General features: G+C 40.1%; 2 protein-coding genes across 3 annotated transcripts in view; both read right to left on the reverse strand.

The window, feature by feature from the left end:
• Window positions 1–512: 512 nt before the first annotated feature.
• SNRPD1 (small nuclear ribonucleoprotein D1 polypeptide) lies at window positions 513–6,589 on the reverse strand. The gene is made up of 4 exons (XM_075055337.1): window positions 6,402–6,589; window positions 5,859–5,935; window positions 3,133–3,324; window positions 513–698 (listed from the first exon to the last, which is right to left on the reverse strand). Exons 1-4 carry the CDS (start codon window positions 6,413–6,415, stop codon window positions 622–624), a joined length of 360 nt encoding a protein of 119 aa, XP_074911438.1. The 5' UTR covers window positions 6,416–6,589; the 3' UTR covers window positions 513–621.
• Window positions 6,590–6,934: 345 nt separating this feature from the next.
• Window positions 6,935–27,054, reverse strand: part of SACM1L (SAC1 like phosphatidylinositide phosphatase) — a 31,855-nt gene continuing 11,735 nt past the window's right edge. Inside the window, exons 4-20 of one of the 2 annotated variants that reach the window (XM_075055349.1) lie at window positions 26,462–26,589; window positions 25,312–25,461; window positions 22,667–22,726; window positions 21,170–21,203; window positions 18,328–18,429; window positions 17,436–17,521; window positions 17,160–17,246; window positions 16,635–16,703; window positions 16,453–16,532; window positions 14,401–14,499; window positions 11,565–11,703; window positions 11,270–11,339; window positions 11,108–11,180; window positions 10,558–10,651; window positions 10,383–10,475; window positions 9,670–9,727; window positions 6,935–8,994 (exon numbers count right to left, since the gene is read on the reverse strand). In XM_075055349.1, coding sequence (XP_074911450.1) covers window positions 8,858–8,994; window positions 9,670–9,727; window positions 10,383–10,475; window positions 10,558–10,651; window positions 11,108–11,180; window positions 11,270–11,339; window positions 11,565–11,703; window positions 14,401–14,499; window positions 16,453–16,532; window positions 16,635–16,703; window positions 17,160–17,246; window positions 17,436–17,521; window positions 18,328–18,429; window positions 21,170–21,203; window positions 22,667–22,726; window positions 25,312–25,461; window positions 26,462–26,589 — 1,559 coding nt within the window. In that variant the 3' untranslated portion in view covers window positions 6,935–8,857. Of the gene's footprint in view, window positions 8,995–9,669; window positions 9,728–10,382; window positions 10,476–10,557; window positions 10,652–11,107; window positions 11,181–11,269; window positions 11,340–11,564; window positions 11,704–14,400; window positions 14,500–16,452; window positions 16,533–16,634; window positions 16,704–17,159; window positions 17,247–17,435; window positions 17,522–18,327; window positions 18,430–21,154; window positions 21,204–22,666; window positions 22,727–25,311; window positions 25,462–26,461; window positions 26,590–27,054 lie in introns of both variants that reach the window. The other variant, XM_075055359.1, reaches the window with a different exon arrangement.

The raw sequence follows: 27,054 nt of genomic DNA on the forward strand, positions 1-27,054 counted from the left end.
CAAGACCCACCCAAACAAAAGTATGTCATATCATTGGCTCTGACAAAGTTCATATCCAGGTATACTTTAATCATGAGATGTAGCAATAATCCAGCAGTTCCACAGGACTGGTTAACTTCCCTATGTGAGCATTTTATAAAGAAAACAATGTTTAAATTGTAAGCTTAGTAAAAAAACAGTAAAATTATATCTATGAACATTAAAGAGGTCACTCTGAAGAACAACATAAGAGACACACTCACGGGATGTGGGTTCTTAATATAGTGTCTTAACTATGTAACCATCAGAAGATGGCAAGTGCCTCATAAGAGGGATTAATTTCAAGCAAACATTGTTAAAGCATACCAGCACAAGTCTGTCTCTCTGGGGCAAAAAGCAAGAGCTGTTACAGCCTTCAGGGGTGGGTGAAATCTTGACACACACAACCAACACCAACAAGACATGCTTAGTCTGCAACAGGCTCTAGAAACAGGACATGCCTCCCTCCCCAGACTTAACTAACAAAGGAAAGATTACTTTTTCACATTTCAGTTTATTAAAAATGGATACCATAAACAAGACCTGTACAAAAAAAAATATCCAAAATTGCCCAGAATTTGTTAACGGTTACGTGGTGAGAAGTTATCGTCTTGGGCCCCCTCTTCCTCTTCCACGGCCTCGGCCTCTGCCACGGCCTCTGCCACGGCCTCTTCCAGCAACTTGGCAGATGAAACAAAAAGGATAAATCAAATGAGACCCAGGAATACTTTCATTTTCATTAAAACATTCTGTATCAAGCATAAACAAAACACTGCTTCCCTGTGACGAGACATCAAGTCAGATATTAAGGCTGTTAATGCTCAGTAAGTTTCAGACAACATTTTCATCTTTTGTATTAGGTTTTTCAGTATGCAACTTCCACAGGCTACCATCTGTCTTTGGCTTCACTGCAGAAAATGAGGGGAAATAACAGTTGGCTGCTCCCAAATGCTAGGATAAGTCTGACAGACAACTATGATTCCTCCTCGTTTTTCAGGCATCAGAAAAAGCAAATGCAAGACAAGAGTATTTTGTTACTGTTCATTACAGTGGAGATGAGATGGGTTTTTTTGCCACAGCTTGCACTGTTTTATAAAGTACTCTGCTGAAGGGAAATGCGAGTTTTAACATGCTGTGAGATTCCCAAGCTCAGCCTTTCTCAGGCACCATGTGAAAGGGCAGCATTTTGAAAGGATCCCACCACCAAACGGCCCCTATTGTTTTCAATGATGCCTCTGCCACTTTTGGACGTGATTCCTAGGGCAAAGTCTTGGCTGTGTGCTCCTACTTTTAAGTGCTGCTATTTAACGGTAAAGGGCAGAGAGAATCACAGAATAATTGAGGCTGCAAGCAACTGCTGGAGGTCATATGATCCATACGGTGATAACATGTCAGTTCACCCCTTTTTCCTAAAGAAACACAACCTGTCCCATCAGGATGCAAGGCCACCCTACAAACTTTTGAAATTACTGGTTAATTTCAAACAAGTCTGTCAGTGTAGGGCTCAAAAAGATACTTAAAATTCTGGGGAAGCGGGTGGCTGGGTAAGAGACACACCACACACCAGCATCCCCACTCACGCAGCAGGCTGTAACAATTACTCTGTTCCATCTGACAGTGCCTAGGTTAGATATGCAGTAAAGACAGGAAGAGCAGAGGCACAGGAGAAATTTGTGAGAAGCAAGGCATCATTTCTTTTGCTGGTAATAGACCGACTCTGTAAAATACACCCAAGCATCAACACCTGACTAAAAGATTACAGCATCTAGTCGCATCAGTAGACAGTCGTGTTCACTAAGTGACACCACACTGGGGCCCAAGGCACATGGGCCCCCTACATCTCTCGGCACCAGCATCCTGCCTTCCACTGACGATTCTGCTTGCCAAGGACAGACCACGTGTTAGATGCTGTTGAAGCCCAAGGGTGTTTACAGATTAAGGCAAAGCACAGCACAAGAGGGCTTCAGTACGAAGACGATGCAAGGAGTATTAAACCGAGGTAAACAGTGCTATCACAGCTCCTCTTCTGTCTTCAAAGTTAAATAGTGACGTTCTTGTTCATATCACACCATGAGGTTCAGAAAAAAATTAGTCCAACCACACTCATTTCTCCATGTGGTCAGATTATTTTTAAGAGACATGAGAGGAGCAAAACACTTTTCAGGAGCTTTATCCTTATTCTCTGTAAAGACAGCAGAAGCACCTGCACTTTGTGATGCACACACCTGAGGGTTCCTTATACCATTTCAGTAAAGGTAAGCACACCAATTCATAACATATGCATGGATCAAAGACCACAGATCCAAATACTTAAACCCTAATTACAGGAGAAATGGTACGACATTATTTTAGAGCACAATTAGCTTTCACTTACTATTCTAAAAATACACAGATGGCAAAATATATACTGCCTGAAGACAAGCTACAGATTTTCTAGGGTTTACTGGATATTAATCTGTAATAGTGTGGATGAAAATTGAAATTGCTCTCTATACCATTAGGCTTCTAGGGAAAGGGTTTTTGTACAACAGCCTTTTGAAAAAAAAGTTCCAGGAAGAGCACACAGTGGAACACTACTGGGAGCCAAAGCTACAGAGCTGCTCATCAGAACACAGCCTAGACTTCCTCAGCTCCTCAAATCTCTCAAATTCAGTTCTCCGACAGATAATTTCTATCCACTACCAAGCGAGATTTCAGTGAAGCATTCAGCACTGTTCAAGACGCTGTTCTGTACTTTCTTATTAGGCTATGTGAAGTCCCCCATACAAACCAGGGAAACACAGTAGACATTTGGAGCAGAGGAAATGTAAATCTCTTTGGTGTCAACTCTGAGCCTGTGATAGGTCAAAATTTACTCAAGCTTCAAAACATTTATATTTTTAAAAACAGATGTGTGAAAAGCCACACACATAGTTTCACATGAAAGCAAGCTCTGCAGATGCCAAGAAGGTGCAGCAAGGCAGACTTAGCCAGTTCAGTATCAAACCCTCAAAGATGAGAGAACTAGCTGCCAAAGGCAGGTATTAAGACACTCAAACCAGATGCCTTCAGATTCACAGTACTAAAATGCATACAAAGGCAGAACAAACACAAACCAGGAAAGCAGCAACTGACCTGCTTCTCTCTTCTTGGATTTGACTTTTGGTTCAACATCCACTAGCAAAGTATCCAGAGGCAAACTGTCCGGCAGAATGAAGTATCGGATGTTATTCCCTCGAATACTCAGCGTCTCCAGCTGCACAGGTTCTCTGTTCTTCAGTGTCATTTTCACAGCTTTGAGATGTGTGTTCATACTGACATCTACTCCTGAAACAACACAAGTCTCATTTCAAGGATGAAAGCCTATAAGACCATCCCTTGTTGGCTATTTTTAAGTGTGCACATGCTTCGAGATTTGTCGTGTTCATTAACACTGGCTTCTGCCACTCATTAATTCAGCCTCTAACTGAAGGAAACAACATGGCTTTTTCTCTCCTAAATTACGCTCGCTAATTTATCAATTGCTGCCTTTAACACCTCATCGGTAGAGATCTTTATCTAGGTCCTGGCAATAGCAATTTTGTAAACAGTTAAAACAATTCCTTTGAACAACAAATAAACTGCCACTTATTACAGAAGCCTAATACTAGTCTTTTTACTCCTTTAACAAGAAGCAAAACATACCTTTGAGAAGGAAAAAGAACTTGATCATTTCCTCTTTCTGTAAGCCTTAGAAAAATCCAACTGCCAAAGCAGCATTTATTTTCTGATAAAATATGTCTAATACTAGTGTGATATATTCCATGAAAGTACATGAAATACACCACTGTAGGGAACAATCATTGTGGTTACAAATTCCGTGAACAGCCAGTATGTAAGGGCTGTATGGAATCAGTACCGTGCCCACTATGCTGTGCTATGTGTGTAATCCGAAACTGGAAAAAAGTCTCAGTTGGATGTATGTATCATGGAAAGACAAACCCTAAGATATCTTACCAAGGTAAATAACCCAGAGTGGCAGGCCAGAACCAGAACAACTGTTGTGCTGTGTTTATTCCATATATTTCCCTGTGCTCTCCCCTTACTCCTAGATTTTACACAGTTGCCTGGCACCTGTGCTCCACCTGAGCCGCTCCCTCGGTTTGTGTAAGGTGTGCATTGCATGAAACCTGCCCCTCCAGCAAGCCTGCTCTGTCCGGCCGATGCACCACGGGGAATAGCAGATTGTACAGTTCATGCACCAGTGCAAAGGGAAGATTGTCATTTTAGAAATATGGATTGCATTCAAAGTTTTTACAGATTCTTAGCAGAAAAGGAGAGAGACTTTGCCCAACAATTAAGCCTGCAAAAGCACCAAGGTCAGGAGACAAGCAGTTTGTTTTCTTCCTACCTAGCTGGGTTCAACAGAGCATGCTGCAATCAGGTACCAGGGTGGTGCAGTCAGATATAATCAAAGCTGATGGATCTAGCTGCAAAATAATGCCCGTTTTGAGCTTTGCCAAATTTCAGCAGATTACTACTGGCCAAAAAAGCACCTAAGCAATCCTTTGGAATACAACTCTGCCAAGTTTGAATTTTATTTTTTTAACGGTGTCTGGGCAGAAAAACTTCTAAAAGCAGCCTGTGGTGAGTGATGGAAAGGAGATCAAGTACGTTCATTAGCTTAACTGTGAGGGTTTGCTTCATTAAATACAATGTGCCCCACCTACGTACCCGATTGTCTCTAAAGTAATGCTAACAAGAATGTTCTCAGAACAACATCCCTCGCTGATACTAGTAAAGCAAACAAAACAGTCTGCATGTTTTTCACTACATATGAGGACCAAATAACAAACCATAAAGGCTATTGCTACAACTTTCAGTTCAGTGATACAACCAAGCACCCACCAGACAGTAAACACCCACAAACTTGTATGACAGATCTTTGGCAACAGCTGGGGACCAGATTGTCAACACAGGGATTCCTTTTGGCCCTGTATCCCCCATCAAGCTATGTCTTTTCAAACCCATTTCATGGAATCAATGCAAATATATGCAAAGATTCATTTCCATATGAGTTCACCATAATCAGAGCAAAACCATGCTCAACAGAAATAGCTCATTTTTTAAATTAAAATTGCCTACACACAAAATATAACCAATTTAAGACTGTATCAGCACTTAACATCTGCCATTTACCTGTGCTACCATCAAAAAAAGAAGCCCCTCTTCTGGCGATTCAGCCGTAAGGTCTTTATTGCTTATTTCACAAATGAAAGTCAGATGTACTTCAACACCTTACAAAAAGTTAGCTGTATATCCACTACCAGTTTGACACAGTAGTAAAACTACCTCACCTCCATTATCATGCTGCTAAAATTCTAAGAGGACATGGCACTTACACCAGGTTTGCCAATGGTTTGGAAGGGTTTACTTCCTTCACCCCCAAGCCTGTTTGTAAGCAAAGCCTGCAGTCAGGCTCAGCGGCTCCCAGGACTACACTGAATTTACTGCCTCCCAGCAGCACCCTATAAACAGAAAGCTTACTGTGAAATATATCAACAGCGCACGGGCGAACTCGCCCACTGCTATGTCAAAGATTATCTGTAACCGACTGAAATTTCCAAGTATTCCCGTGGTTGCCTATGGAAAGCTGGCTGGTCACCGCTCTGCACTCCGTCCCCAACAGCTTTTGCCAACGACCAGTGTAACGAACACACCTCCCGCTTGCACGTAAAGACGTGAATTACAAAGGAACATCTCCCCATCCTACAGAGAAGGTCCCCGCAAGAGGGAGTACGGCACAAAAAAAGCTCAGTCCGAACCACGGCTGCCGGCTGTGAGCGGCAAGGTAACAACAGGCAGCACTCTGCCGGCCGTACCTGTGATGGTTCCGTGCACCTGCGTCCCGTTCTTCAGCTCGATGGTCACGGTCTCGTGGCTCAGCTTCATGAGAAACCTGGGAACGAACAACAAAGACCGCTCACTCCCACGGAGAGCCGCGCGCGTTGCACAGCCTCTTCCCGAAAGCCCCCAGGCACCACGCACTCCCGGCTCCCCAGCCTTCCCCGCGCCCGCGGGGTCTGCTAAAGGCGTTCAGCGGAGCGCGACACGAAGGGAACCGGACACCGAACCCGAAGGGGGCCCCCGCGTCTCGCCGACTCCGGCAGACGCGGCTGACACACCGCCGAACCCCGCGCCCCACCTCCCGGCGAAACCCTCGTTGCTGTAGGAAGAGGAGACGTTTTTAGACTCGTTAACGCCTCGGGAGGGCCCTTCTAGCCGAATCCGGGTCGGCTTTCCCCCCCAAAAAGGTGGGGTGCCGAGCAACCGGCGACGGCCCCGCTGCTGCTGCCGCCGCCCCAAGGGCCGCGGGGCGCGCGGGCTCCCTCCCCGCCGCCGGCAATCCGCTCCCATCCGCTGACCTGACGAGCTTCATGGCGGCGGGAGGGCGGCGCTGGGGCCGGGCGGCCTTCGGCAGGGAGCGGCGGCCGGCCCGCGGGGAGAGGAGAGCCCCTCGGCGGGAACGGCCGGCGGCGCGGGCGGTGCAGAGGCCTCCCCGGAGCAGGCCGCGCCGGCTCTGGCGCCAGGAAGCGGGCGCCGCCGACGGCCGTCAGTGGGCGGAAGGGGCGGGGCCACCGGCAGCGCCTGCGCGGGCCGAGGCCGCCCTGAGGGAGAGGGAAGGCCGCGGCAGTTTCTTTACAAAGGAGCGAGGGTTATCGCTAACGAAAGCCGCCTCCGACGAAGAGCGGCAGAAATCCAGCCGGAGTCGTTCTCGGGCGGAGAGCCGGCCGTGGCAAGGAGGGCGGGGAGGGCAGAGGCTGAGGGAGGCCAGCAGCAGTTCTGCACAGAAAGAGCAGGGTCTGCTCAGGCAACGAGCGTCCTCCCCGGGAGAAACGGGGGCTAAGGAACTGGGAACGGTCCGCTCCGAAGCGTAAAACGCACCCCAGACAGTGTATCTAGAAAAGCTGAACGTTTTATTGTCATTTATGAGTACACCAGTTGTGATTTTAGAAATACAGACTCTGTGCAAAGCACTGAAATACAGGTGCTGTCCACCTTCTAAAACCCACGTTATTCTAGGTCTTACAAGCAATCCACATTTGGTCTCTGCTGCAACAAGTTCATCACCCAAGATGCAAAGATTCAGTTCTAGACTGCAAGATGACTGAACCGAACTTGAAATGTCACCTGCCAGCAAGCCATCCAAACCACAATTTTCAAAGATCAGGTCTACGCTGGTCTTGTACTTTGTGCCCATAATGGAGTTCACCTTAAAAAAGTTTTAGAGGATTTTCCAGTTAACTGTCAACTGCTATTTCCATTACAGCATCTAGAAGCAAACAGATACTTTGCAAGTACTAGTGCTTATGAACAGGTTATGTTTACACAAAACCCAGAGAGGCCTCCAGAAACATTCAAGGTTAAAATGGACAGTAAACAGTTGCAAAAATCTGTACATATTTTCAGTTATAACACAAGGAAACACTGGAGTATCAGTGTGTTGTGTTCTAGCTTCAACAGTGACAACTGTGCTAGTCCTAGTATTTATTCTACATGTTTCTCCCTTCCCCCCATTTAAATTTTATACTCACAATCTGAATATACAGCTGTACTTACAGGAAGTATTAAACAATGCACAGCGCCTTAAGCAAGTTCCATATCTGGTTTTGAACAAACCATATAAAATAAGTGACAAAATAGTTTAAAATTGGTCCTTGATTAGGATTACTTATTTTTATACAGCTTGGAAGCACTAAATTTAAAGACACACATTTATTATTAACCAGCACAAATTATTCTGTAGCTTTTTTTTTCCTGCCTTTTTTTTTTTTTTTAAAGAGTGTGTTACAGTATCATGCATGAAAAGCAAGCTGCTGCTCCCAAGTGCAAACATGGAGTTTAGACTAAACACCTTCTCCTCAGGTTGTTATTCCTTCTTTCATAAATTATTTCAACATAACCAAGAATAGAAGCAGCTGACCAGCAAAACAATATGAAGTTCACCTTTTACATTGTGACCCATTCTAAAGTAATAGAGTACTTTGGACCTTTAGCATAAGGAAGGTTCAATAAACACTGCAAAGGATTTTTACATTCTTTGATTTCATTTACATCTTTAGAAAGAAAACTCTGCATTTTAACTTGCTAACTAATGAATCATCATCTGGAGACGGTAGTATTGAAACAGTGCAAGACATTTGCAACTTCAGGAACATCCAATTACACTGTCCTTTCACCCAAACTATGATCAGTAGAATACTGCATCAGTCCTAGATAAACAAGACAGGACAAAAAGCTCATTTTAGAAGAGCATTAGGATTCAGAAATCGTTTATATTTAGTGAAAAGAATCCACACACAAATATGCACAGACTCCTTCACATGGACTTTCTCACAACAAATGTAATCCAGCTCTAAGTCTTAGAACTAGAGTTTTCATTGGTATGAAGCCATTTGTTCAGTGCTTCAACACCTGGGGTTTTTGACACATGAACAGCATCAGAGCTCTCTCCTGTCAAGCCAGAGACCAAAAATTGAGCTGAAACAGCCCAGGTGGACTACAAGCTTAAGCAGTCAACATATGCCCTAAAACACACCAGACACCAGAAAGCTGGCTTTCATCTTTGCATTATCCCAGTAAGAGTGGAGCCCCCTCCACTAATGTGATATTCCAAAGACCACTGCAACTAAGACTGTCAAGTCAGTTCTCAGTTGAAAGCTACCACCAAAGGACACTATTTTCTCCCCCCCCCCCCCCCCCCCCCCGCTAAGGAAAAATGTTAAAAAGACCACTATTCAGTGTGGAAAGCAGGTCAGTAGAGACTCCAGGTGTGGCTTGAGGAATCCTCAGTACCAAGCCGCTTTCCACACACACAAATTCAGTCCATCTTCTCTTTCTGGACCAGCTTGGGTGCATCTACAAAATCCTTGCCATTGTAAAGGATGATGGCAAAAGTTCCAAAGCTTGCACTTCCCCAGAAAAGCACATAGGCCAGTGTCTCCGTCCACGTATCACCTGTCAAGGTTCAGATACACATTTTAATTCATTATCTCCAATTACCAGAGACAGGTTTTTCTAGTACAAAAGCAAAATATTGCAAGCCCTCCCTCAGAGATCTGCTGTCAAATGAAGTTAGAAGTCTTCCATGAGTACTGGGGTCTTCTCTTTTTCTGTTTTCTTACCTAGGAAGACTATGTTGGCCACAGAGTTAGAACAGACAGCTACAGAAGTCAGAGTCAAGAACTCTATTGGCACTAATGTTAGAAAATTCAAGGCAAAAGCAGGTGGCCAAAAACTTCGCAACTGCCACCACAGATTTTGGTTAGGGGGACATCCAACAGAACAGGCTTATGCCTAGATCTGACTTTTCTGAACTTTCTGCCCCAAATTAGGTAGGTATTCATTCAGCCTATAATAAAGCTAGATGTCTACTCAGGTGCAGCTAAATTTGGGGGCAATTAACTGGCCCTTAAGTGACTTCTACAGAAGGTTTAACATTGTTTTCTGTAGTACCTCAGGTTTTTCCACATTAATGATATAGTGCTGACCCTCAGTCTCCAGAGCCATGCTCAAATACCTTTTAGTATGACTGAGAAGCAATTTTATACTGAATAGTTTCTGGTAACCATATACCGAAAGTCCACACCCAAGCAAGATCATTTTGTGAAATTAAACTCAATATTGACTTACCAGCCATTAGCAAACAAATAATGCACATGGAGAAAGCAACCACCATAATAATAGGCAACTGGGGAAAGAGAAAAAGAATAATCACTTGATACAGCAGCACATATATTCCTTAATTTCCTTTAAGATGGGCTATACTGCAAAGCTATTTACTTGCTTTGCAATGAAGTTGCTTAAATAAAATTCTGGATAGCTCCAAAATTTGGAAAAGTGTGCTCAATAACTAGTTTAAGAATTAAAATACACCTTCTATCTATTCAGAGGGTGGTGTTTTGTTTTAAAAAAAAATACACCAGCCACTAGGTTAAACCTGTAGTGTCCCCAAATCCCATTTCACAAAATAGAAGGGGAAAAAAAGAAAAAGCTTTTTTTGTGTTACAGTCTATGCTTCTGCATGAAGTATGAGAAGAGATCTTCACAAGCTTCTTCTGCAGAAGGAAAGTCATGATGGCGACTAGTAGAATTTCTCCCTCTCCACTTGATGAAGCAGATTTAAAAAAAAAAGCAAGCAGCAGTTTTTTCAATACCTCAAGGACACTCCATTTTCTGTCAAGGGAACAGTCTGGGTTTAGTCCTATAAGCAGGTATCATAGAAACATAACCAGATTACAGGGACACTTCATTACTAAATAGACATGTTCTACTTAGTCATCTGAAGCAAGTGACTACAAGGTGGTATGTGCTTCTCCAATCATGAATAAAGTCTCCATACTCACAGCTAAGAACTTCCAATCTTTCTTGACATGTAGAGGACTAGCAGGTTCCACTTCATCCACTGAATAATTTCCAAGAAAAAGATCAATCGCATCCTGCAAGAGAAAGGGAGACCAAGAGTTAAAATGCACAGCCATGTTTATCAAACATTCCCCCACAGTTAAAAGCTTAGCTTACTTGTCTAAATCCATCAGAAAAGTTATTTTTGTAGTAACGTATTAATGAGTTCCAGCCATCCATTATTAAGCCCCATTGAGTCCTCTTTCCAGTTCTGCAATAGGAAGTTTTGAGAAATATTTAAAATATATTTATAAATTCAGGAAGACAATTTCAGATTTACAGTTCTTTCATTGTTCAAATGTGTACTATGTTTAATGAACACCTGCATGTAAATACATTTATCTACTGCTGCCTCTGCATTATTACCACACATACTTGTAACAAAGCTTGAAAGTAAAATTACACTTCTCTCCACCCCACAATATAAATGTGCCTTGAAGGGGTACATTTTCTTGGTTTTATTTCCAAATAGCCTTTTCTCCTTTCATATAAACACAGTGAAGAATGGTGTTCTGTAGATTTGTCTGACATTTTACCAGTTGAACCACTGCAAAACTCATTAATGGCCTAAGCCCCAAATTAATAACCTTCTCAGATGTGAAGGCTTAAAGAAAATCCCAAACATCCCCAAAAACCCAGAAGGCCTTTATAGGAAAGGCTGACTTGCCTTGTGTAATCTGTCTTTAAGGCACCAGTTCCAGCATATTGTTTGGCACAAGCATTAGCATTATCAGCCCATGCTGTGAATAGGAAAACATTAAGAAAGATTAAGGAAGTTATGTACGCTGTTCGGAAAAAAGTGATTGTTTGAACTCTGTAAACAGCCTACCATTTTTGTAGATTTTCTCAAAGTCTGCTTGCTCTTCAATTCTCTGTCCAACATGCAGAACACCTAGCCTCTAAAACAAAAAGCATACTGAGGCTCACCAGTAGTTAACTAGAAAAATTAGGATTTGCTTTCAGAAAAAGCTATTTATTAAACTAGAGTCTGGCCAATACATTTCAAGTAAGTAGTACAGTAACTCAAGTATGCAAGCTCTTAGTCTAGTGTTAAAGTTACATTTCCACTGCAAACAGAAAGCTTCTCTCCTCTTCTAGCTTGTTAAGCAACAATAAATATTTACCTGAAGCTGGGCTTGAAGAGATCGGCGTGCTAACAAGCTCTGAATCACATTAGTCCGATCAAGGCAGTCCATGCAGTTACTGCGGAATATTCCTTCCTGCTGAGTCACTATTTTACCATCGGAATCAACTAGAAAATAACTAACACATACAATCCACCTAAGTATTTATAGGTAACAGTCCATATAAACCACGTTTTCAGAAGTAAATATTCTAGCAACCAAAAGACAGTTGTCTTGAGCATACAAAGACTTCTTAGCCATGTCTTTGAACTTTGATGCCTCCCTGAATTCTCCCCCTCCCATGCTGAAAAACAGCATCAATATATGAACATTTAGTAATCTCAGGGCAGTATTTACTCTTATAATTTAGAAAGCAGCAATATTGAGTTACATGCCACTGGGAAGAGCAGCTTCTGGTGCAAAATCAGTGACTTATATTTTATGCTCTTTAGTTATTAGAGGGTCTTAGCTCCACAGATATCAAGATCATTAGTAGAGTGTAACAGCAGAAGTAACCAGATTTGTGTATCACCTGGTCACATGGTTCAATACAGTCACCACTGCATAAAAAGTCATATAAGCTGTCAGGCACAAATCTTTGAGGAAGGTAGTCATATCTTTAAGGCCACTACTGAAAATCTGCTACTGTCACTTGCTCATCTCTTCCATTACACAAACATCTGGGGGAACCAGATGTTCCCTCTTGCAATGGCATATGCTGTTAACTCAATCTTTTTAATCAACTAAACCAAGTGTTTCTAGTAATTGATAACAAACAGCTCATTTTAAATACTGAATTGCATACAAGTATTCTGATAACTGAGCTGGTAAAACAAATATGACAATCAAGTTATCAGCTGGATGTGTGAATGGGACAGAACTACGCTTGTCCTTCTGCCACAGCATGAAACTTCCAGTTGCCTAAAGATTTACAGATCACATTCTGTCGATTTGATTACTCCATTATGTAATTATGAACTCTGAATGTGAACAAGCGTATTATCCACTGGTACTGTACAGCATTTTAAGATTATAGTCTTAAGAGTCATGCAGTACTAAAATCAAGAGCCTTAGAAGCATATGCATTTACTTTGATCAACCTTGTGTTAACAAGACCCATTTTTGTCATTCTTGGAGAATTAGTTTTGTTAAACCATGTTTTACATTGTTGTATGATTAAAGGAGACAATAACACCTGTGAAATCTTCATTTTCCCCTTTCTCCCCCCCCAAGCTTTGCCTAGAACAGATATTAGGATAATCAGTGTAGTTGAAGAGTAGACATTTCTGGTTAATAAGATAGTTTAAGTGCTGCATCTCCTATAATAGCTCTAAAAAAATTAAAAACAAACAACCCCCCCCAACCCAGCACCCTCCCCAAACCCAACAAGCCAGCTCTCCTTTGACAGGTCTTTCACAACTGGATTTAACCCGCAGTTGTCTGCCTCCATAGAATTGTTTACCTCCATCAGGGTTACAGAACTATTTTCTAAGAATATCAGAACTCAGACTTTTCCGTTCCTATTTAAGCAATAGTCACCCTAAATGAAACAAAACAAGGCAAGGTAGAGCCAACCTAATCTTGAGGAAGAGCCTTCATTTTTGTATCTTGTTTGAGAGACACCTAGCCTTTTTTTGTCTTTCTTCATTTCAAAGAAAGCTGGTTCTTTTGTAAGCCTCCAATGGCAGGTGACAGTAAACAAGTCACAGGATTCAGTATTTGTTCCAAGAATAAAGGATCCTTGCTGTATAGTAAACCTACATGCTTATTTCTCCTTCTTTGAAGTGCTCAAAGCCAAGTTATTCTTCAGCTCTTCATGTGTTTTTTAGGCTTTTTTTTTTCTTGGTGGTGGGCAGATAACATTCACTATCATCTCATTAATTTATACGACTCCCATAGCCTTCATTCCAGGCAAGAGATTTCATTCATGAGACTCCTGTTCTAGTCCACAGCTTACCTCATTTGTGGGGTTTTTTTGTTTGTTTGTGTTTTTTGGTTTTTTTTGTTTGTGTTTTTTTAAAAGATAGAATATACCACTACCAGTTTTGTAATGTTTTAGCTGATCTACTTTGTGCTTTAGACACAAGACTTTAGGAACAGGAAGGAAGCAATTGAAAAGCAGAACAAAGTAAACAGTTTCCCTAACAATCTACATGTCTACAAGTAGCAAAGACCAAGAAGTGCATAAAACCACACACTTGTGGGACTAAACAAAAATTTAAGCTGATTTGGACATCTAGTCTACCTTTTTATGACTAAACAAAATGAGAATTTGTTTCTTTGTAGGTTACTTATGTTAGCAAGGTTACTTATGTTAGTCAGTGCCAGTGCCAAGGTTTGGTGCCACAAGCAATGTGTATTAGAGAAAACACTTTTTAAAAGACAGCAGGTGCCTGTGGAAGGAGCACTAAGTATTTGATGCTATGTAGCAGAACAGTTTGCTGTCAACACCACACAAAATTACTACTGGATGAAAAAAATATCACCTAAGGAGACTTTTCTCTTTAAATAGCTTCGGTTGTATGCACACTTATTTCTTTGTCTAACCTTTTACCCAGGGTACAAAAGCAGCTCGAGTCACAACACAGGGTTGCTATGATTCTCAGAACCATTTTATTGGGACATGAAAAGGGCTCTATATCTTATCCACCACCAGGTCTCTAAGCTTGCGCATAGTATCAGCAAGAGATCAGAGATACGGAAACACTAATGCATAGGAATGCATCTTCTTTATAGAAGGTTACAGGTCTGTTTTACCGTGCCTAACTCAAGACAATAGAAACTATGAGAAAGTGATCTCATTTTAACAGTGCAAAGTAGAACTGCAGAGCCTTACCTAAACTCATCTTGCTGTTCTGCTAGTTGATCCATCAAAATCTGAAGTCGATCCCACCTCATCCGACTGCACTCTTTATGGAAGTCAAATGCTACATATCTGTTAAGAGAGAGAAGCATCTTTTCAGATTACATACGTACCATAGTAAAGGTCTCAAAACCCCATAGGGAAGGGCTGATCTATACAACAGGTAGTGACAGAGGATTTGTTTTTCTTTAGAGATGGCTTCCAGCAAATATCTGTTGATTTTGTCAGTGCTCTAATCTTCCCAAGGCTGCACCCTTAGCATGCATGGTGACATCATTTACATTTCTTTACAAGATGCCACCAGTCTGGGGAAGCACACATTCAGTTCCAAGTTACTCATTCTATGTTCCAGCTAGTATTTTTCCTCCAGAAAGTACAGAAGGGATATGCATCTGGTTTCATCTTTTTTTTTTTTCCCCACCAGGATTCTTTTGCCCTCCTCTCTTCCAAGCAACTGCATTGGGAACTTCAGTTCACTTTGAAATGCAACATTCTTTACTAGCATGCAGCGTAATTCCCTTGATAGCTCTCTAGAAACCCGAGTCAGGTTCTGTTTAAACAGTTAACCTACTCCGTAATAAGAAAATTACACAGCTACTGACTTGGAACAAGATTTTAACAGCCAATTCATTTCTGGCAAGAAGTGCTCTAGATGAGTGGTGTTTGATTCAATGTGTTTATATATACGTTTGCTGGGAATTACAGGGCATTACATTCCTCCCCTCAAATATTCATAATCCAAATATTATTTGCCAAGTTTTCAAGACTACTTGCATGAAGAAAGATGGTATATATATTCTGAAGACTCAAGTCTCAGTCTGGCAGGTAAACACCATCAAAACTGATTAACAAAGAAAGGATTTTGGCAGCATTAAGAAGACGGGACTGACAAATACCACTTTTTAACAAACAGAACAAGCATCACTGAAACACACCCTGACAGAATTTTACATCTTTGTTTCCATCAAATGGTTTTATAGCAAAGATGCATGGAATTCCACAAGCTTTGTGCAGCTAAGGTATCAATACCAGCCTAGGTGTGAGAGTGAGGAAAGAGCTCACCTTAGAAGTGGTCTTTTTTAATAAAACCAAAAGAAAAATCCACACCTACACACCAATAACACAAACACACCCCTGAGGGTAGTAAAAGAAGCACACAGAAGTGAGAGACATCCATAACTACCCTGGTGAAGGCAGCAGCAGGGCATCATACAAGCAGAAAACAGCTTGGAAAAAATTCAAAGTATGTCAGGATTCATAAGGGCATTTTGATTATACTCCGCAATTCCATAGTTATGCTTAGATGGAAGTGAATCCTTATTAAAAAAGGATGCCTTTTTGCTTAAAGGTATGATTTTTGTCCTTTGACATACATGAGTGACAAGAACACTATACAGCAATTTCAAGGAAAAGGCAGAGGTAAGTATCTGCAGGAGTTGGATGCTAGCCCTCCCTCTATAAGTTAGTGAAAACAAGCACAGGTAGGTTGTAAAATTGTATACTGTGCTCAAGATTCCCACAAAGAGATGGAATTTCTCTTACGATTAAAGTGCATTCTCTGCTCTCTTGGCCCATTGTTACACTGAGGTCCAGACATTTAAATTACATGTTCCCCTTACTGTTTCCACCTTTACCTCAACACTGCTTTGCTCACACTCAGCACTCCCTTAATTAGTAATGTAACCAAGCCCTTTGGCCAGAAGCTAGTTCTACAGAGCATTTTTTTCTTAAAATGCAGGAGATCTTCACAGTTCTCATAGCATACTATTACTCCAATACTGACATTACCATTGTCTCTGAGCTCCCTTTATTCTATCTGTCTCTTCTTTGTCTCACACACTTCACGGTCTCATTTCTGCTTAAAATATGAGCTCTGAAGTAGGGCCATTGGTCATATGCAAGTTACTTCATAAAACTCAAACAAATCAGACAGTTGGTAAAGGTCCCCAAAGAACTGATGAATCTGTGGGTCTGAGGCAATGCTCAACTTTCAACACAGGATGTATCATTTCACTTCACACGCACCTGACCATTCCATTTGCCATGCTGTTTACCATTTTTGCAAATGTTTGCTCAAGAGGCTTCTCTGAACCTTTTTGGTTAACCTGGGAGACAGAATTAAAAAAATTAAAAAAAGAGACAGTATTACTCAAAAGCCTGCTTAAAAGAACAGCAGCTTTTTCAGGAAGAAAAAAGTGAAAGCATACCAAGTTGACAATCATTTGCTTTCCATAGCTAATTATTTGCGAGTCAAAATGTCTTTGGAAGCCATCCATCTAGAACAGAAAGGAAATGCATTGACAGATATACACTACTATTGAGATCTGTGATTTAGAAGAAATCTCTATAATCATCATTTTGATGATACCGCACAGATAGTTTTATAACTAAGAAAAGTGTTTGATGTTCTCTATTGTGCCAATACATTTCTACTTTCAACCCTCCAGTCCATTCAGCTCTCCTTATTAAACATGCCACAGATAACGAGTATGGTACAGCTACTAAAACTGCTACAAACAAGAATCAAAGAGAAACTACCCCCATTGACATTTGGATTTTTTTCAGGCTCTGAACTCATCCTAAGGAGTACGAGGCTTCTTGCTACTACTTTTTAAAAACAAAGTTCAATCCAGTATTGCTGATTTTTATTCTTCTGATTACAGTTTGTTACCCTATCACACAAACATGAGCCCAGAAATATATTAAAACCCCAAGACACAACAAACACTCACATGATTTACTGACTTGCTGATCTGTGGCTTTGGTTTATACTTGAGGTTTGGTCTTTGAGACCAGAAAAAAGGAATTGATCCACGGGTCTACAAAAGAATGAAAATAGTTTTAAACAACGGAACTTACAAACTCACTTGCCATTTAAAAATAAAACAGACTGGTTTGGTTTGTTTATTTGTGTGCATGCACATCTTATATATAATCTATGTTTAGAAACACAGAGCTATCTATCTATACATCTTAAGCCAGTGAGCAGTTCCTTACACTGACTTTACCTGAACAAACGATGCCTTGCTCCCCTTGTAATGCACAATTTGTTCCGTTTCAACAAAGTTTGCAGCATGTCCTTCTGAATCAATGCCTATGTAGGAAAAAGACTGCATTAACCAGCTCAGACCAGCTGCAGAACAGTGACAGTATATCAGCAAAAGGCTTCCCACCCATGCCTTCTAAGCACTCACAGAAAGTGTGAAAATACCACCAAGCCACCTCAAGATGGTAAATTAAACACACCTTTGGCAAAAAAGTTTAACACGATCTGTAGGAAATTTAGCTTGAAGAAGCACAGTTGTGCTTAACACATTTTGATATTTCTAGCCCTATAAATTGAGGGGTTTAATACAAAATAAAACATGAGTGCTTTGACACCAGAATATTCACAATTCAATAGCAATGGTACTGCAGAAACAGACCAATTGCTTCAAAAGCATGTATGTTGGGACTAAGAACAGAGAAGGTAATTTAAATCCATTTCCTTGTTCACTTTTTAACTTGAAACAATTAGAGAACACCACTATTCAGGGCTCCCCTGCCAGCACCAATGATGCTCTTAGTTGCATTTACTGCTAGGCCAAAAGGGCTATTACACACTTGCATTTAACTCCAATAAAAACAGTAAAGTGTTAAAAAAACACTAGAAAAAACTTTTGCAGTTATCTCTAGGAGGAATAAAGAAGGGTCAGTTTTAACAAATACCATAACATGCTTCTATTCATCATACAGGTTCCTAGTATTTTCTTTGATTTTCTTTAGTTTGTCTCACGAGGTCCTTGCTCTATTACAAGCATTTTTTGTGCAAGTCATTATACAGCAATTATTCTTAAAGGTAAGTCACATGTTTAGATGGAATTCACATTATTTTAAAAATAAATCAATTTGCTATTTTACCTCTTACATAATAGCGTACACCAGCCCTGAAACAGCTTCTTCTGGAAACAAGCAGCCAGTCAAAACACTTGCCATTTATAGAACAAGAATGCATAGTAATAACTAATGACTAACATTAAGGAAAAAACCCCAAAATTTCATTAAGATATTTTTATATATCAAGAGGTAGAAAACATCAAGGAACTAAGTACCCATATTCAAAGAAATCTGTAAACATCTCACACCAGTAGCAGTTGAACGTTAAACTTGAGTGAGTAACAATATTAGGATCAGTATGCACATCACAAAAAGACAGGCTATAGGTGATATGATTGATGATCACATATTAAAACTGCTATGATTTTGAAAAAACAGGATTTAAAAAGATTAATCTGATCGTATGGTCACTAAAAGGACTGACCTCTGAAGTTCTATTCAGTGCTACATCGATCTCATCCATAGTTTTATTAAGCTATCTTAACAGTTTCTTGCCCCTATTGCTTTTAACAAAATACCACTTCAAAACTCTTTTCTAGGCTTTTTGAAGAATGACTAAGTTGGGCTGTTACACCTTGCGCCTCTAAGTGCAACATACATCACATTTACAGATGCCAGAACTAGCAGTAATGTAGACTAGCTTTCAAATCCACATGAAGAAAAAGAATGAACATGTACCAAGTCTCCAGTGTGAGCTTTTTACACAAGCATGATTTCCTGCTCAGGCTAAATACCCAAAGTGGCAGATACACCATAATCTGGGACTAATCAGCAAACACTGGCCATTGACAACTAGTTTCAGAGTATTGCTCTGTGCTGTTTATAACTGCCTTTATTTGGGACTACAGTAACCTATCAAGTCTAGTAGAGACCAGCATTTATCGTGAGTAATTTCTCCAGGTAGATTCGCAGGCTTTCTTCCTTTGTCCCTAAAAATAGAAACCTGCAACTTTAAAGCAAGCAAAAGATCAAAATGGTCAATTTTTGCAAGCTGCACTATTAGCATGCAGTCTTCTATTCTTTGAGGAATCTAGATACTTTGTCTTAAGGTTGGTAATGTAAACAAGACATTTTATTTTTTGAAATAGCACATTTTACAATGAAATCTAGATTCTGCATTTATGAATCAAATAGGACATAAAGCAGCTGTGTCACACGTGAGCACCTACACTATGTTAAAGAGCACACTGATTGCATATATGGAACATCTTGAGTTATGTGGGCATTTGTGCTAATACTGTTTGTAAAGAATTAAAAAAATATCATACAAATTGGCTGTATCTAGTCCAGAATGTTCTCACAATTCATAACTTAGACTGAAAAAGACCTATTCCTCTGCTTTCCTGGAAAATTACTGCCAGGTCCTACACCCTTTAATTCAACACTTGTACAGCCAACAGTCTCCTGCAAGAAAGGCTACCTCTAAACTTAGCTGCTTAGAAACAGTCAGCCCATTTTCTGTCTGCAATCTCTGTCCTAACTTGAATGGCAGCTTGCTACTGGCTACTTCCACTCACACAAAAAAGGAAAACACAACAATTGTTCTTTAGAAGGGGCTTTTTGGAACAGCAAGGGAAATATTAAATCTACTTTAGGCGGTCAGTCTTGATTACCCAAGTAAGTCCATTATTTCTCATCACTGCAAGACTACAATCCCAGTCTAGATAGCTGAACAAAATCTATTTAGGTTTATATGGGGGGAAAAAAAAGAATCTTTTATTTTATTGAAGTAACTGTTAGCAGCCCTGGAACAGTCTGCTTAGGGCTCTTCCTTAGTAATTTCATCACTAAAAATCTAGTTTCTTTGAATTCCTGGGTTCTCCAAGGTGTTTGGTTAGTATTATAGTAAAACATACATTATTTATGCTAATTATTTATATAGTGAAAATAGGACAGAGGAAGGTGTTAATTGCAGTCTGCCAATTGCTAATTGCAATCTACCCAGACTCTTTCACCTAGGACCTGCAGGATAAGGACTGGGTTGTTTTGACAGTTCCCTTTTGCTATCTTTCCTTGCCTCTCCACCTACTCCCACAACATTTTCCATTAAATGAAGTCACAGGGAAGAAGGGCTGTAGATCTGCCAGCTGCTAACAGTCCTACCAGAACAACCAATGCAGTCTGGAAGCTGTTCTCTGCACACACCTGAGGGGCCTTTGCGATAGAGGAACTAAGGAGAACACAGCATGTGTTGCTCTGTCCAGTCTTGCCAGTCCTTCTCATGCTGCCAGTCCAGGAGCACCTGGGACTTCTTGTTGATCACACACTGCATGAGGAACACTGCCTCCTGAAAGCATTAGGCTTACTCACAGCATACACCCCTTCTCAAAAATAAACTCATAACTGCTTTGCTAAAAAGACTGTTACCCAAAGCATTGGTGCAGGAAAAACAGCTGGCTAGGAGAAACATTCCACAAGCCTCCAGCAGAACTCCTTGTCCTTTTATTCACCAACAGGAACATCCATAAGCACTCCTTCAAGTCAAAACTGTTCACCAGTATTTTATATTCAAAGTAAATGCTACATGATGGGATCCTTACAGCAAGACAAAAAGTACTTAGGCTGATGTAAGAGCATTTGCCATATTCATCTTAACCTTCAATCCCATTGAAAGAGTTATGCAATTCATGCCTGTAAAATTAAATACATTAACTCTTAAGAGCAGAATATTCAACTGAGTTATCATACGAGTGGGCTGTCAAAAAAATATGTAATGCTCATATCTGAAAGAACTACACCTTAATTCTGACATTGTGTTCTATGTTACAGTTGCCAACACAGCTAATAGAGCAGCTTCCTCAGCAGCCATTTTGCTATTAGACTACCGTATTCAGCACTGAGCTTTATTTACCATGTAGAAGGATACATCCATGCATCACTGGCGTAGCAAACCTATGGATCTGAAACAGACACACACCACATGTTAATAATATTAAGCACCAGCAGCCAGAAGAGGTATGTGGGTGACTATGCTTTGTCTAGGAATTTTTTTTTTTGATAGTTTTATATACTTTTTATCCTTTACTTTTTGTTTAGGGTGCAGTAATTCTTTCTGAGAAAAAAAGTTCAAGGAAAACAGCAACATATGTAACCCTTATTAGCAGCAGTAAAAAAGTAAAAATCTATCTAATCCTAATTAAGTGACCTTGACAAAAACCAAGCTGCTTTGACATCCTATACATGGCATTTACTCTTCTACAAACATGCCAGATATAAAGCAGTACACACTGAAAACCTTTTGATATTGTATTTGATGAACGTCCACAGTAGGATGTAAGCAGAGATTGTAGTTAACAACACAGGGCTTCAGTAAGGGATACTTCCATGTGATTAATACTCAAAATGCTTGTTCCAGGGTTTTTCCCACCCTGCCACTCCTGAATACATTTGGTCTTTCAAGAAAATATAAAACTAAGATTTTCCAGTACTGGAAGTCAGAAATAACACATCTCATTACCTAAAACTGTTAGTATAGCAAGTCACCTGTAGTCAAGTCACTCTGCAAACTATATACCCAGTCATATGCCTCCAGAATATGCACAACAGCCCTTTGCTAAGCTGTTATCTTCGCATTCCAGAAGCACTGCACAATCCAGCCTTTTGGAACAGTGCTGTCTAATGTAAAAGCACATCTCCACGGGTTACCGAGACAGAAATAGAAGCAGCATGTCATTCACTTCGATAAATGAGAAGTATTGATAGAGAGAAAAGGTTGTGGTAGCACAGACAATTCAAGAAGTTTAACACACATCTGAAGTCTCCAGCAGGAAGGAGCTTAGATCTGTCTGGCCATTGAGGTACTGCAGTTGTGGCTCATGGTCATGCACTTATATTTGCTGGACTAAGTAAATTCAAAGGTTACACTGTGCTAGTCTTCATTTGAAATAAACTGAAAGGGTCTAACCGTTAGTCTTACTCTCAATTATCAGCTTTATGACCTACTCACTAGGCAAATGGAATTTAAACTGCACTTGTGGAGAAAGTTGCTAGCCAGTCTTAGGAAAAAAGTGATGAGCCAAACCTTGCCTATACCTAAAGATAAGTAAGTAGCTAAACTTCAAAAGCTTCAGAAGCATATGCTGTGCAGTGTAACTTCCCCTTTGGTTTATACAAGCATGATCTCAGCACAGTATCTTCAAATGCAGGCACTTCCAAAAGTCAGCTTTACTACATGTACTATTGAGGACATTGACATAAAATTGGAAGTTTGAAAGCAGAATACTGTCACTGTGCTAAACTAGAAGATGAACTGCCACATTATACTAGATTTTGGCTGTCTGAAACAGAATTACAGGGAACTGTTGTATACTTATAGTAAAAGTACATTCGTCCTCTATTAATATAATCATTACGAAGTGTTTACCTCTGGTTGAGCAGCAAATTCTCTAAGAAGATGTCCGTTCCACACAAACCGTGGATCTGCCTGCAGCAAGAAAAAAAGCAACACGCTTTTAGAGACTGTCAGTTCTGTTGAATTAAACATAAAGGCAGTATTATTGTGTCCACATATTACACAAGTGTAGGTGAACAGGTATACACAGAGATGGAATGCCCTTCTCTCATCAGTACCCTTTCATATCCTCAACTAGAAATCTAAATAAAATAAAAATAGGTAAAAGAAGAACAGTTCCCTCCAACCTTTAAGGGCATTCCCTGATACTTCAGGCATGCTAAACCATTAACAACTGAGCTGCAGTATTGGAAGAACATTCCAGTCCTTGCCCTAAGTAAACAGGGCTTGAAGAAATTACCCAAAATTTTAAGAACAGCAGCAAGGTAACACTCCTAAAATGGGCAGAAGGTAAAAATGCAAGGAGTCCTGTATGCAATAATCAACAATTCCAAGAATTGGAAGTTAAACAATACTTGTAGTTTAAAAGACAAAAGTATTTATATTCTGCTTTGTAAGTGATCCACTTCAACTTCACTTCTTTGCTATTCTTAATTCACCTCAAAAGTACCTTGAGCAGGTTGCTGAGCATGTTCCAGAAAGCTACCAGATTAGTCACAAACGTGACATTTGCTGTAGAATGTAGTGTAAGCTCTGGGAAGTGCCATGTATCTCAACTTCAAGATGAGGCAGGCAGACAATATATCGCTGAGGATGAGGGTTAATTCAAGCTCAGCATTGGAACAGTCCTTTGTCTAACAGAAAACAATAAATACAACTATCTGCCAGGAACTGTTCAAATCCTACTTGCAGTGTCTTGAACTAGTGAAAGAACATGATATGATGCTTTGGTGCCCCTATACTGGGTCTGTATCCTTCTACCAGTATTGTTTAAAAAAACCCCAACCAAACAAAACCAAACCAAACACCCACAAATATCAAAGCAAAACACCTCCACACCAACCACAGGCCAGGCTTCTTTCACAGAGGGGAACTGGAGATGCCCAGAACTGCCACCACCCTTTTGTTAAGGCTTTATATGCTTTAGCCACGACTGTGAAATTACATTAAAATTGTTTTAACCATCTAACATCTGAATTTACCTGAAAGTGACACTTTTTTACTGTACTCTGCCTTTCAAACAACCTTCTGAAGTGCCACAATTTTAAGGAAACCAATCCTTTCGTGTCAGCAGCAGCTCTCCCTGGCAAGAGTACTGCCAGAGCAGCATTTCATAATGCTAAATAGTCCCCAACTATAAAATGATTTTTAAATTGATTTTTAATTAAATCTTTGAAAAAGTGTACTGCTTCCCCAGCTTAGATAGTTTCAGTAACTAAGAGACAACACCTCATGACTCCACTGCCACCTCTTCATCAGAGGAAGAAAAAGAGGAAGAAAAAAGTGCTATTGACTTCCAAGGTTTCAGTATTTCAGTGTCTAGGCAGTTTAGACCTTGCTTACACTGCAGGATAGTAAGTTACCAGACTAAGGATTCTGGAACTCTGGAGGCACAAGAGAATTTCAAGCTCAAATTGCATTTGGCTGTGTAATTCTGTTGTCTTTAAGACAAAAGCAGCGTATTAAATTCATGCTTCAAACATAAGGAATAGGCATAGTTTAGACAAAATACAACATCCCAAGGCCAACAGCCATAAAACTCACAGTTCTGTTCGACATTATCCTGGAACAGTATACGAAGTTAAGTGCCATTTATTCCGCTTCAGTTTTTTTTTCTTCCCCTGATTCTAGGTCAGAGGAATGACTTGCTTTCTCACAATTTTTCTACTTAGTTCCTTCTTGTTGCAATTAGAAGTGTTCAATATTAAAATCAGAGGTGAACTTTCATTTATTTTGAATTTTAATCCATTTAAAGCAGAGTGCAGAAAGTACTTTTAACTGCCTGATCTAGAAGTCTGACATCACATCAGAACAGACTTCTGGAACTTCATGTTGCTCACAAGCTAAGAGACTTAAGGAAGGGTGGACTAGTACGCTCAGTTGCAACCCCTAACAGTTTCCATAAAATGCTGCAGTGCTGAACAAACTTGTGTACTGAAGCATTACAGACCAGCAGTTTCCACCCTTATTCTGAGCACCCTACAAAGCAACTCAAACTGTAACTTGATTCAGTCAGTGTACCTTGCACACTTGCTTGGTTGCTTCTTTTTCCTTTCACTGTCGGCTTCTTATTCCAGAGAACTGCCCCAGTACAACTCAATTAACAAGATCACAGCGATAGTCTAGTTACACAGCTATTTTTTGCCAGTTCAATTATAAGGATTTGCATCTAAGCAACATGTAATCTGTTTCACTAGTTTAAATTAATGATTAAAACAGTAAAGCCATTTTTAGTTTAACAGAGGACCATAAACGCTTTAACAGTATCTGCTACCATTTAACATACTAATTCACTGTAAAAAAAAAAGTTTAAGCTCAAGAGTAATGGGACCACAGACTTCAGCAATAGCATCCTAAACTTTATGTAAAGTTTCCTTTAGTTTGTGATAGTTTGTTTTGACATAATTTAAACATCAGTTGCGTAAACTAAACTTAAGCCACACAGAACTGATTGACAATGTCTGAGACACAGATACTAAGCAAAATTAAATCCTTACCCTCTCTAGGAGGCTCATTTCCTGGAACTCTGGGCTCGTGTTGGCTAACCGTTGCAGAGTGTGCGTTAGGTCGTACGTTGTTGAGAAGTAAAATCCATCCACACTCAAGACATGATTAAGCATTGATAAAAATACTTTATTGTCCTGCAACTGTTGAGAAAAAAAGGACAGAAGAGCTCTCGTTTATTACCATCCAAATATCTTATTCTTATAAGCTACCACCACTTTGTGAAGTGATGAGATGAACTTTGCTAGTGCTCTAGCAACACAGGACATCATCCAGAGATTACCATACGAGGAAACCATAAGAGTGCAATTTTGATACCAGTTCCCTGGTAACTTACAGCTAGCACACTGCAACCAAATTCTGCAAGAACAGTGGAGAGCAGAGAACAGTATTCCTGTGAGGTAAATAGCTACTGGTATTAAACTAATATTAGCGACTTCCAAGCAAAAAGGAAGCCATTAGTTTCCCTGAAAACCATTCAGTCAAAAAAAACCAAGACAAGACGGCAATGCAAAAGAAAGGATATAACTTGCTGTTAGGATTACCCAATAACTAATCTGTTTTCTGGTTCAAATTTTAGTTAACCTCACTCCTTTCCTGAAAGAGCATCATATTTCCTTTCAGCTCCATTGGTTAGACACCCTTATCTACTACTCTTTATCAATCCACAACACATCCATTGTAAACAATTTTCATCCTTTCCCTCTCTCTCAAAAAAAAATTAGTTCTTCCCTCCTGGGTAATTATGTAATTGAACAATTGCATAAATTAAGCAAGACAGATAATTAGAAGACAACAAGGCAGCTTATTGTAGGGGCTATCAGAATAGTAAAGCTGTGAGAAAGACTTAAGGGGAAGAGTATGCCATCTTTAAAGGAGCAAAAATGCACAATATGCAGATCAAACTCTGGGGGCGATATTCCAAGTTGCACAGTGTGAGTTTCTTATCTTGAATGACATAACTTAACATACATCTATATCCAATATTACATCAAGTATAGTAGCCTGAACAAATCAAAGAAAAAAGTATAGTTCAAAGAGCTGCTTAAAAAAATTTTCATAGTTTCATCAAATTAGGTCCTGTGGTAATGGACATTAACATAAGGTAACATCCCCCCACACTCCCCTAATCAATCCACCTACCTGAATATCAGTTAAGTGCAGCATGGTCTTTTTGTAGGAGAGGATGTCAAAGTCTGTTGCTTTCCAGATTGCATGACTGAAAATCTCACCAACTTTTTTCTTTTTTGTTATTACAATAAGATATGTGCCTGTAAATCAGAAAAAGCAAACTTTAAAAAAAAAACAAAACAGACATTCATATTAAGAAAAGCAGCCTATCACCATACCAGAAAACTGAAACCAATAGGAAAGAGTGAGTTTTCTTCAAGTTACACCTAGGACTTTATGTTCTTAACAGTAAGGGGCTGGAACAGAAGCAAAATGCACTTGCTAAGCTACCCATTTCTCTGTGCTCACAGACCTTGAGGTACTCATTAAGTTTAAGGAATTAAAAAAAATGGACAAGATAGTGTCAGCTGCTCTTACTTCAGACCACAGACAGTCTGAAAGTCTATAGGCTTGCAAATGCAGAAAGAGGCCAATGGTCTTGAATGTGGTTTGGAAAGCACAGACCAAGTCTGAAATACATGAAAGGAAGCATGCTTCAGAATGCAAAAAGCCTATTCATCTTATGCTGAAAAAAATGCTCATCCTAACAGGTTCAAAACAGAGCA

This window comes from Buteo buteo, chromosome 2, assembly GCF_964188355.1.
Source record: "Buteo buteo chromosome 2, bButBut1.hap1.1, whole genome shotgun sequence".
Classification (NCBI taxonomy): Eukaryota; Metazoa; Chordata; class Aves; order Accipitriformes; family Accipitridae; genus Buteo; species Buteo buteo.